Source organism: Ambystoma mexicanum, chromosome 3q, assembly GCF_040938575.1.
Source record: "Ambystoma mexicanum isolate Mex_15411 chromosome 3q, UKY_AmexF1_1, whole genome shotgun sequence".
Lineage (NCBI taxonomy): Eukaryota > Metazoa > Chordata > Amphibia > Caudata > Ambystomatidae > Ambystoma > Ambystoma mexicanum.
The window spans coordinates 1,082,002,534-1,082,015,104 of record NC_090926.1 but is presented as its reverse complement, the minus strand read 5'-3'; the positions used below and the strand labels follow the sequence as shown (position 1 = coordinate 1,082,015,104).

At 45.9% G+C, this 12,571-nt stretch overlaps 1 protein-coding gene across 2 annotated transcripts in view; it reads right to left on the bottom strand.

Annotated features, from left to right (window-relative positions):
* The window catches only part of LOC138583272 (zinc finger protein 282-like), a 91,128-nt gene that overhangs the window by 36,326 nt on the left and 42,231 nt on the right, over nt 1-12,571 (bottom strand). For both annotated transcript variants that reach the window (XM_069655365.1, XM_069655366.1), the window contains exon 6: nt 7,605-7,703. In XM_069655365.1, the coding sequence (XP_069511466.1) occupies nt 7,605-7,703 (99 nt within the window). The remainder of the gene's footprint in view (nt 1-7,604; nt 7,704-12,571) is intronic.

The window sequence follows — 12,571 nt, the reverse complement described above, 5'->3', positions numbered from 1 at the left end:
AAATAAAGTATCATGAATAACTGCCCCAACCTGGGTATGATGGAATAGGAAATGTCATGAATGCACACACTGACCTTGAGTCTAGGGCAGATGAATCCAGCAGAGTCTCTTGCGGAATCCAAGGTAGAACAAACGACAAGGAAGGGAAGATTAGTAAGGGAGACTTATCCCGAACGGAACGAGGCTCACGCTAGATACCGGGTTGATGCACCACAGGATAGCGTCCAAAGTACTGTTCACTGTCACCTTCCAATTATCCTTGAAAGGTTTCCTTCCCACGTAGTGTAAAGTATAGAAATGAATCAATCCCCCTGTTAATAACACAGGTGCAGGAGTTGGAAATAGCGGTTCTGGACAGCCGCGAAGAAAAGAGCGTGTGCGTGTGGATTTACACGCGATTAGGATTCAGGCAGTCCAGGCCAGCAGCGCTTGAAGACAACCTATGCGTGTGGATTTACACGCGAGCAGGATTCACGCAGTCCAGGCCAGCAACGCTTGAAGATAGTGTGCGCGTGTGGATTTACACGCGAGCAGGATTCACGCAGTCCAGGCCAGCAGCGCTTGAAGATAGCATACGCGTGTGGATTTACACGCGAGCAGGATTCACGCAGTCCAGGCCAGCCGTACTTGAAGATAGCGTGCGCGTGTGGATTTACACGCGAACAGGATTCACGCAGTCCAGGCCAGCCGTACTTGAAGATAGCGTGCGCGTGTGGATTTACACGCGAGCAGGATTCACGCAGTCCAGGCCAGCAGCACTTGAAGATAGCGTGCGCGTGTGGATTTACACGCGAACAGGATTCACGCAGCCCAGGCCAGCCGCGTTTGAAGATAGCATGCGCGTGCGGAATTACACGCGAACAGGATTCATGCAGCCCAGGCCAGCCGCGTTTGAAGACAACGTGTGGATTTACACGCAACCAAACAGCTCCAGGAATCAGCGTGTGGCGGAAAACACGCTATAGAAGGCCAAAAAGGTAGCTGTAGTAACCTGCAAGGATGCAGACCGGAGGTTCAGCTACACAACGCCAAATGATTCGATCAGAAGCAGCGAGTGAAGTTTCCACGCTGCTTAAATACGTAACGCCGTAGTTCACGTGACGAAGCAGAATACACGTGAGTTAGCGACGTGAAAAGTGCAAACGTCGTTTTCCCGGCAACGTGTCGAACGTGCCGCCATTTGGAAAAGAACGGTCTAGCTGTTCTACGAGCATGCATGACAGCTTCTCACTGCAGGGGCGCTTTTAGATAGACCGAGTTTCTTCACTGGTCCATGTGCGTGGCAGCCCAGACCGGCTGTGGCTGAACCACTTCAAAGGTAAGTATCCTTCAATAATGATATTGTCCGTGTTCTTTTGTAATGGCCTTTCCCTCGATTATAGTCCGTATCTCTTGTAATGTCTTTCCTTCTTCCCAATAGGTGATATGAGGCCCAGCGGAATTGCTGTGCAAGAAGCGAGCCCCAATGGAGAAAAAGTGAGGTCACGATGTCCCAATAGGTTGTAAGTTTGGTTCTTAGGTCAAGGGCGAGGATTGGTTTGAGCACAACCTTAGGGTAATGTCTTTATAGTTTTTCTAACCTTGTTTGTCCTTTTCTCTTGCAGGGATGGCCTGGCGAATTCAGACCGGGATGCTGTTATCCGAAGATCTGTCGGCGGTTGAATCCGCGATGATGCTGGCCGAAGATGGACTCCTGAGTAAGTGTTGAGGCTGGAAGTCGGGATCAGGTAAGGATGCGCTCCGACTGCGGTTGCTGCTGGAATCAGGTAAGGATGCGCTCAGACTGCGGTTTCTGCTGGAATCAGGTAAGATGCGCTTCAGGCGATGGTTACTGCTGGAATCAGGTAAAATGCGCTTCAGGCGATGGTTACTGCTGGAATCAGGTCGCTTCAGGCGATGGTTACTGCTGGAATCAGGTAAGATGCGCTTCAGGCGATGATTACTGCTGGAATCAGGTAAGATGCGCTTCAGGCGATGGTTATTGCTGGAATCAGGTAAGATGCACTTCAGGCGGCGGTGAGCGTTACGCTGCTATAAGCAGACGCCCATTTGTTCTGACTTGTGGCCCCACCCTGTCACTCCCAGAAGATGCTGCACGTGCAGCCCAATGCACTCGTATGGCCACGCCCCACCTGGAGGCACGTGGAGGCCCTGCAGGGGAGAAAATAGCACGTGCACCAGAATAAAAGTGTGCAGAGCACACTTTCTCATGAGCCTGGCGCCAAGTGGACCCTTTATGTAGTGGAGCTTGTGGTTCTCACCCTGTGGCCATGACAGGCGCTTCGGCGTGTAAACCCGATTTAGAGGTAGCGCCCTTCATTTTATATTCAACTTATACAGTTCTGAAAAAGGTATTGACAACCACTGCTGCTTATAATTTTAGGCAACTTCCACAAGACTCTTCGAACTCTACAGGTGGGCAAGGCACTCTTCTCTCTTGTATGGCAAGCTACCAGAAAATCTGTCTTTAACTTCCAGACTGTTTCTTCTTGACACAAACAGTTTCAGCTCTACAGATTTTCTTTTAACAAGTACCCAGCTCCCTTCCCTAGCTTCTTATGTCTTTTGCTTCCAGGAGTTGCGCTTAGGCTGCAGTGCCACTCTTTCAGCCTTGGACAACCTTGTAAAGTAACTACCAACTGCTCACTAAGTCCTCAAACCCAGTGGGATGCAATTGGTGTCTTTTTCTCAGAGAAGATCGATGGGATTCGACGGGCTATTGGGGAAAAAACCTAACTAACCGGGAACCGACGCTACGGTCTAGTCACTGGATGGAAGTCAGGCCCCTGACCCTGCAGCTTTTTTTCAACTAGAGTTGATTGATGACACAATCACAGCAAAGGCCTTCAAATCATCAGCATCGTCCTCTGACCTAATAACCCTACAGCTCTTGAAAGCACTTCCTCCTAAGGCTACTACTCTGTTCTCGGCAGCCTTACAACACTCTTTCTCCTCGGGTGAAATTCCTGCTCAGTTGGAGCATGCTTTGGTCTCTCCACTTCTGAAAAAAACCTAACCTCAACCCTAGCGTGGTTTAACATTATTGCCCTATATCTTTACTCCCAGTTGGGATGAAGTTGAGAGAGGCTGTGATTACACCTGCTTTTTCACATTTTCTGGAGACTAATAATTGTCTGTACCCGTTGCAGTCAGATGTCCGCCCCTTAAGGGGGACAGAATCTGTTATGGTTTCTCTCCTGGATGACCTAGCTCTTCTCCAGTTTCGCAGAGGTCAGGGTGCTGATCCTCCTCGATCTCTGCGCAACGTTCAATACTATAGATCATGGTATTTTGATGTCCCGCCTGGAACAGATTGGGGTAGAGGTTACTACTAGTGGGCAGACCTCTCCTCCTCCCTCCTGACCTCAACCACTCAACTCATCCTCCTTGGTGACCTCAACATTCATCTTGATGTTCCCTGCTCCTCATCCTCGCTCTTTCGTGACCTCTGCGATTCACTCTCCCCCTCTATCCTCCCCTCTGGCCCTACTCTACTATTCTGCTGGTCACACACTGGATGTCTTGATCTCCATCGGCCACCCCCTCTATACTCCTCTCACCACTCCTCTCTTCTGTAGTGATCACTGTCTCCTCTCCTCATCTTTCCATCTCCCCTGCCCCCAAGACAAGCCTACCCCAAGATTGCCACCCACCTTCTTGGACATCCGTCCCTTGAAGCGTGTGTCAATCGAGGCCTTCGCTGCCACCTTCACCCCCCCCTCCTCCACCTCAGACTGACTCACACCCTGACACAGCTCTTTCCCTGCTCTATTCCTCTATTTCTGCTACGCTTTATGCTCTTGCCCCTGTCATGTGGATCCACTCGAAATACAAAGCCAAGTGTAATTCCTGGTATGACTCTGACTTTGCTACACTTAAACGTAAGTGTTGGGCGGATGAGAGGAAATGGAGGGCTTCCTGCTCATCCTCTGACAAACTGGCCTACAGCCTGTTCCAAAGCCAATACTGTCTCGCTGTCCGCTCTAAGAAGAGAGGCCACATTCAAGCCTGCATCTCTGCGGCAGCCAAACTCTTTAAAAACTGCAAGGAGCTGGCCAACCCTGTTGCAGTCTCGACTCCTCCTCTTGCCTCCCAGGCTCTTTGCAACTCCCTTGCCTCTCACTTCAAATCCAAAATTCAGGGCATCTTGTCCTCCCTCTCATCCACCCCTCCTCTCCCCTCTCCTTCCCAGCCAGCTGACCCTCCCTCAGACCCCCCCCCTTTCCTTCTCCTCCTTTCCTTGCTTCTCCCCGGATGAGGTTGCTAGACAAGTCCGATCTATGAAAGCCTCATCAAAACAGGTTCATCCCTGTTCGTCTAAAACTATTATGGACCACATCGATACCCTAGCTCTGGCCCTTCCTGTAACCATTCCTTTTCCTCTGGATGTTCCCCCTCCCCTCTCAAACACTCCCTTGTGCATCCTCTCCTCAAGAAACATACAGCTGATCCCTCCTGTCCAGCTAACTATCGCAAAATTTCCATTACGCCCTTTTTGGGGAAGCTTCTGGAAAAGCTAGCTATCTCACAGCTCAATCTTCATTCCGACTCTCTTGGCTCTCTCCATGACCACCAATGTGGTTTCAGAGCTGCCAGAAGCACGGAAACTGCTCTCCTGAACATCCGCGAAGACCTGCTCTCCAACCTTGACTCTAACTTTCCCTCTGTCCTCATCCTACTTGATCTCTCCTCTGCTTTCGACAAAGTCAATCATACCATCCTGCTCAATCGTCTCAGTGACAACCTGGGTATCAACCTGGGTATCACTGATCAGGCATGCACATTGGTGTAGTGGTGGTGTATTGTTTATGTGCAGAGAGGATGGTGAATTCGGTTAAGGATCCAAAAATGTTGCATCTTGATGATCTGGGAAAACTTGTGAGAAGCAGAAACATGAATGGACTATTGAAACTCTGAACCAGAGGCAGAATAAAGTCATTTAACGCTTCAGTGGCCTCAAATTCTAATAAGGTTACAGCAATCGGTGCCTGGGTGGGTTCCTCCTTGGTAGAGCATATATGATACTGAAGATGGCAAAGTCTCCCTCACTTGCTCTTTGCTTGGTTCAGCTAGCTGAGATAATTGTCTCAATTTTAACTCCTTGGAAGGTGTATAAGAAATGACTGGTACCGACTGGCGCAGGATACTGGGCAGTGAACAACTCTACCTAAGTGCTTGCTCCTCCAAAAGAGGTTTAGAGGAGGTTGTACCAAGAGTAATTTTAATGACCCCAGGATGCTTGGAACCTGTTTGGTAGATGAAGGGGAATGGACATCGCTCTGTGGTACCTTTGCAACCTTAATAGGGGCAAACGGATTGTCCAGTACCAGAGGACCTCCAGTCGGTAGGCCGGGAGGTTTTACACCAGGAGGATTTGCTTGCTTGTGTGCTCAGGATGATTCTTCCAGCTGAAGGCCTTGGAATGGACAAGGTTACCTTCAGAGCAGCACAGGAAGGCGCAGCTGCTCTCGAAACCTCACCCGGTACCAAACCATCCGTAACCTGTGTGACAGATTCCGACCCTTGACAAAGTAAAAAGTAGCCTGTGGTATCAGACACTTGCTGTAGTTGAGCTATCACATGCCAAACCTTCAGGAACTGACTGACTAAGTTTCAAAGGCATGTCACTCAGGTGTAGGTTAGCCAGGAAGAAGGGACTGCTGCATTTCTTAAACTTGGTTGTAAATGGCATGCATGAAGGGAGGCAGCTTACTAGGTCGAAGGCCTGTCAGTCTAGAAAAATGGATACCTCTCATATGTGACGGCAAACGTATTTTGGTGCCCGTGGGCCAACTGTCTCATGCACGATATGACAGACATATAGGTTTCAGAGTTTGCCAATATACGGCCATTTTGATGTGACAAGGTTCGCCATTTTGTTTTCTTTCCATTGCTCATTGCTTTCTGTTCTTATTGCTTCGCAGTACATTTTCTGCTTACATTGCTCGACTGTAAAAAATTGTCTGCACGTGAAAGGACAAGGCCGCAGGGCCGCGAGCATAACAAGAGTTTGTTGAAACACAACATAGGCAGCGCCAGGAAAGAATACCCGGCTCCCTCCCGAATGTAGCCTTGAAGCAGAGCTTCAGGGCATTTAATCATTTCACAGCTGCCAGCTAGTCTCGTTATATGGTAGAATATGTTTAGAATAAAGCAGCTAAAGGCTTGAATTATGCTCATTTTACGGCCCCCCTTTAGTGAGCCCTGTTAGAGCGTGTCGGCTCCCAGGACACGAATAGCACCTCATAGATAGCAAGGTCTGGAATCAACTCTTCCCCCGTATGTAGCTCGCTTCCAAGAACAGAAGCACTGTGTTCTGTTCAACAACTGAAAGATGCCTCCGCACTTGCAAATTGCATATTGTTACTAGATATTTGAAGGTGTCATAATTGTCGAAAGTGTCCATCATCACACAGAGTTCAAAGAAACCCAATAAAGGGGGGTGTTAAACATGTCATCGCTGATTGTATGATATGCATTTTGTATACATGTAACTGATGTACGTAATTCACTCTCTTGCGTCCCTCGAGGTCTAGAGATAAAAGTCGCGGAGCGTGAGACTGAGTTGGCCAACTGAGACTATTTGCTTTGCAATAAACCCTAGCTTTGGGAATACAACCTTGTGTCTGACGTATCTATCGTGTGTGGTGACTCGCCTTGTTTCCATAGACGTAAGGGACCCCTAGGGGCCCCTTTCAGGCCAACTTAACTTAAAAGAAAAATTATTACACTGCCATGGGAGCAACTTGCAGGAATGACGTAGAAGATATTAATCAGAAAAGCTTACATAAGCCTTCCTGTTTGTGTAAAAAACAGAAACAAGGAGATGGGGCTGGACATGTCCTAATAATAGCATCAGGCCATCATGAAAAGGGATGAGGCATGCAGAGCCAAACCTTCCCTTTCACCACATATTTTCTAAGAGATATAATTCTGAGTCTGTTTGTGGTACCTCAGGGAATTTGCAACCAGTTGGGAAAGCGCGAGACCAATACCCTAATCAAAGAGTTAAAGGCAATGTTTGCTGCACTACTAACATACATCAAACATAATGTGCAGCAAACAGTTGTTTCTAGGTGATATAGAATTATGATTTTTCAAAGTAGATCATTTCAGAACTCATGAAATCCACTGAATAAATCCTTCTGTTCGATGTACGGTAAAAGCCCAAACCCCGGACACATGGAATTTAAGCTACACAACATAAGATTTCCCATGTAATGTTCACAACCTCATACAGAACATTACAGATGACATCAAAACCTTAAAATTATCTCAAGATTTACAAGGGCTAGATATCTTTTTCTTATAACATATGGAACATACTTTCTATATGTACACACTAAATGTATTCTAAATATAATATAATATAAATTAATTTAAAAACATGGTTCTAATGATTTTAAAATTGTGCTCATTGCTGTCACTAAGCACTATGTGAAGATTAAACAAAGATACAACATGCAAAAAGAAATCCTCACCATGATTAGTGCTGTGGAATATAAAGTCAGAAAGCAATACGAATTCCCTTGGGATGTTTCCAGTGCCGAGGCACGGTTTGCTTCATAAAACTGGACCAAAGCAGGGAAGTAGTATCTACATACCTATGGTTCTGCTGAAACTTCCTATACTTAAACTGTCCTGATGATCCATGCTGTACACTTCTTCCTCCTCTTTTACGCGAAATAAACCTCCATCATGTTCTGTTTACAAAAGAATAATATATCTTATTACAATATTTGCATATCTATATTGCACAATGGGATTTCTTTGAACTGGGAGAATTTGAAGGAGAAAAACAAAAGCAGGTGAAATCCCCGTTCACAATAACTTAGAAGGGGATTACAACATGTGCTGGATTTTAAGTGTGGATGTGCTTGTGAGGTGCAGAGAATATCATTGTGGTGTGATACCACTAGGAATGCTGTCAAGTGTGCAGCCTGTGTCAGTGTTCTTTGAATCTCATAGCTTAGCTGCTGAATAGTCAGTTTGCCCGCGGATATTTCCCTTGTGTAGCCTCTAACTTACCTGTAATTGAAACCTGCAAAGCTAATAATAAAGCTACGTTTATTTTCTTGACCTTGGGGGTGAGAAACGAAAAGAATGCAAGTGTGCACTGTGTGAGTGACAGCTTGTCTGAGCCATACACCACCAGTTAACACCCAAGTAAATGCATCCATCTCTCCTAATGATGGCACAGTCTTGTGGTTTAGGCGTACCACTGGAATCTTGTTTCTTTTCTGCCAGTCCTTCCTGTCTTGGTAAATCATATCCGTTGTTGGTGGCCTTAAAGGGAACATTTGGTTCCTTTTGGATCCCCCACCCACTGGGTGGTGTAATTTCGTTAGCACAGTGGTTCCTAGTCATCTAGAGGGGAACGTTATTTCTACACTGTACTATGGATATCGAGAGCATGTGTAATATAATGGTAAAATGCAGGAGAAAAAGGCATGTTCCTGCTTTGGAATAGGTTGCGAGTTCAACAGGGCATGAGACATTAAGTAATGGTGTGTGCTTGGAAAGCAGCAATGTGGGGGGCTAGCTAGAAATTCTTAGCATCACTTCAAAGGCTTTCGTGGAATGCATGCGCCAACAGCTTCTCGCAAAACTCAAGCCACACATCAGTTGAATGCAAACTACATTTGTGAACACAAAGGAAGACATTATTTGAGCTCAAGTATTTCTCAACCCTGGTGCGTGCACCCTTGCAAGCAAAGGGGCAACACAAATGCCAAGAACAATCATTACATTGTGGGCACTGCTATGTAATGAGTAGCATATATATTGTGTGGCAGGAACAGATTTGCAGACGTTCCTAGTACAGCTGGCACTGGAAAGTAGAGGTGCAGTCATTAGCACAGAAGAAAGACTACATGGTGCAATCATCATCAAGGATTGGATGTTTGCGCATTGTAAGGCACACATTTCTCAAGAGACCAGGAGCAGGACCAGAGAACATTCAAAGGCAGACAAGATTTACACATGACCCCAGGTTACATAATTTTAGGAACAGCATTTTAATTATGCAATTCAGGCGCACACCACGACCTGCTGTTGCAGCTAATGCTCATTATTTGCTATTTGGGTGCAGGGGATACCATTCCACAGAATTGACTGTATGAACTCTCACTTTACTCGCAACCTGTTTTAAGCCTTTGGCATTAAGCATGTACTGAACAATTGCATTCGAATTGGAATGTGTGTGCAGAATCACAGTCAGTATAAATGTTCCATAGCGCCTCCTGCATGTAGTTGTGTACTGGTGTATTCATGCATCCCTCAACATCTTCCACATGTGAATCAATCTAATGGTCTTACTGGCGTATTTGGGATCCAATGAGTGTTGGAGGGAGTTATCAATGCTTCTTGGGTTCTGGCGTTCTCACGCCAAACCCACAGACTGAAATTTATTTTTCAATTAGCATCCTTGAGTGGAATGTCCCATACAGAATTACGGTCTGTAGGGCGGGTGAGTTACATAGCAAACTATTGCAAATTGTTCCACATACCAATCCTGTTTTGTTAGCAAGTGGGTCATGTGGCAACCATAGTGTATTGTTTCACATATCAACCATCTATAGTGTATATATGATATGGTGTGGCGAATTTGTTAAGCTTACCTTGCTCCAGCCCTACTCCGGTGTGGTGATTCTGCTGACCTACTGACAGGTTTATTTCACAACCCTGTCTGGTGTAGCTGTTGTAGTGTGGCAACCTATTTAACCATTTGTCAGCCTAATTTTGTCTGGTTGTCACAACCTAGTTAAGCATTCAACTCTGAACGTTAATGACACCTTTTGTGGTATGATTGCAACCATGCTACAGATCTTTCAGTAGATGTGGCAACCTGAGTGTTTGGGTCCACTCACTCCTAGCTGCATACTTCTGGGCAAGCGTGGTGGTGTCTTGCATTCTCTTGTGTCTGTGAAGTCCCCTGTCGCCTGGTAAAGATGTTGTATGTGTGGTGCCACTGACAGTCTTTGCATTTCTTAGGTTTTCAGAGGGTTCACATTATTCATCTATCATTTCCATCATAGTTCTTCAGGTTGTTATGGGTCTTCTATAAATGGGGCTTTGGTTATATTTTCCTCTTATTGTGGTTGGAGTGTTTGCCTCTGGAAGGACATGTCAATGTTCCTCCTCTCTACCAAGCACTTGCGTGTTCCTTTGTGTAGGAGAAGAGGTGCGTGGCTGTGAGTAGGTCTTCATCTATGTTCCCCAGTTAATTTTGTCTCATGCGTTGGATGAGAATTCAGAGTAATTCTGGTGATTGACAGGAATAAGTCAAGTCCATAGTACAGTTTTATTCGATCTTAAAATATACCTTACTCAAATCCTGCCTCATCGAAAATTACTAGTAAGCTTGCCCCCCTGTTAGGGAGATTTTTCCACAGACCGCTCTTGAGGGATATTAAATTATCTAACCTGCTAAAGGTTGAAAATGTTTTTCAACTAAAAGGAAAGACCCCATTCTCTATACTGGTATATGTAGCAGATCAGTCAGGCTTAACACAAGGAAAGCAGTAACGATGGAAAGGAAGTACAGTAAGCTCCCAAAATCATTAATTCATCATTTGCTATAGAGCCCTTCACTATAATTATGGTCCCAACACGCTTTTGGTTGACCGCCCTCGGAGGGACCGCAGTCAAATAATTTGGGAGGATTTAAGAGGTGTTACTATGCATGTGTGCATTTCATAGTTAGTTAAGATTTTCATATTTATGATACATTTTCCTTACCTATGTCAACTCCAGAACTTTTTTGCTTGGACTAGGTAACTAGTTTACCTTGTCCCTAGGTAAAAGGGAATCCGTTTCCCCTCTCACCTAGTCTTTTACTCTTTTTATGGGTGACCTTTGTATCTCTCTCCAAAGTGCATGGTTGAAGTTATTGTTTCCTACAGCTTTTTGAGTTTAGGCTGGGTTGCCCCTTTGGGCTTCCCTATTAATTTCTCTTCCATGTGCTTGGGTGAACTACTGTTCCCAAGTAGTAAAGATGAATTTGCATCCCCTTTATATTTTGCATAAGTGAGCCAGCACACCCCACCTTATATGTGGGGGGATGGGGAGGGGAAGACTACAGTGGAAGTTTTGTATTTGGCGGGAATCCTTTGGATTCCCCCACCCCAGACTCCAGAGTGTCTGAGAAGGAAGGAAGCGAGGGAGGAGTCCAAAACTGTGAAGCCCTTTGTCTTCCACCTTGCCTGAAAGGAACCAACTCCCAGTGGGGTGCTGGCTGTCCTGATTGGATAACCAGACAGCCCCTTGTTGTGAAATTCAGGTAGAGAATGCAAAGGTTGTGCTGTAGTTCCTGATAACTACTCGCAACCTGGAAGCTGCAGAAAAGCGACCACTGGAGCTGAAACCGAAGAGGAAGATGAAGAAACGACAACTGTAGCGATTTCAAGTGACCCTGTGTAACGTTTTCTTCGAATCAACGTGGGGGTCCCGTACACGACGATCCCTACCCACAGGCTGGTGAGATCCACTATTCTCAAGAAAACCTGAACGTTGAGCCATCCGACGGTGTGCTGCAAGCTTGCTGGGCTGCAATAGCCCAATACCCCGAGACCTCTAGCCATTACATGGTGCACAGTGTTCCAAATTCTGAATTGCGCTAAACCTTTGGTGGCATCCTCTGGACCTCCAGAGCCTTCATTTGAATCCTTGAGGTCCCCCTCAGCAGAGTGCTGGTCCAGATTAGCGATGAGAATCCGACCAGTGATATTCAGTCTTCTCCTGGCTCCTGAAAAGAGCACCAAAACCACAGAACTGCATCCAGCTGCAAAGAAACTCTTGTCTGGAGTCCTCCCTATAGATCACTGCTGCAAACTCCCTTCCAGTGTCCTGTCTTCAGTCTTCATGGCAATTAATTAATTGACCGGCTTGTTGGCTGCAGATCCTGACGACGTCTTGCCGCAAACTCTTCTTCTGCGCTGAGGTACTGTACTGGCTTGGGTATTACTTACCTTACGCCTTTTGTGATTGATGTGAAGGTTTGTGGGTGATTCATAATTGGGAGTCCTCTAATCCAGTTCGCCCAGATGTAATGCTGGACTCCCTCTAGGGTGTCTTCTCTTCTCTGAAGTCCCTGGATCCTAACTAACTCTAAAGTTAACTACTTACTTGTTTTGAAAAGACTTCCTCGTGAACTCTGACTTTTCCTGCAACTAAACCTTATCTCAACCTGCCTACGGCTGGCACCTAGACCACTAGGGTCCATCTTCGTCCTCTGAGAGAACTCAGTCAATAGACCAGGGAAGAACTGGATAAGAAAAGTATAACAAGTGTTTACAATTTACTTATACTAGAGTTGGTTTGGTAACTGTCCCTCTGAAATATGAGCAGTTACAAGTTCTTACTAGCCTCTGAATGTGTTTTGCCATTCCCATTCTTAAAAGTATATATAAGGTTATTTTATTCACCTGTGAATTGGTTCCCCCACTTCCCAAAAGTAATGATGTTGGCTGTGCCCATTTCTTTCAGAATATAAGTGTATAGGTTTACCAACTGTATATTGCGTCCCCTGACCTGCTGTATAGCCTGTTTAGAATAAGCCTGGATTGGATTT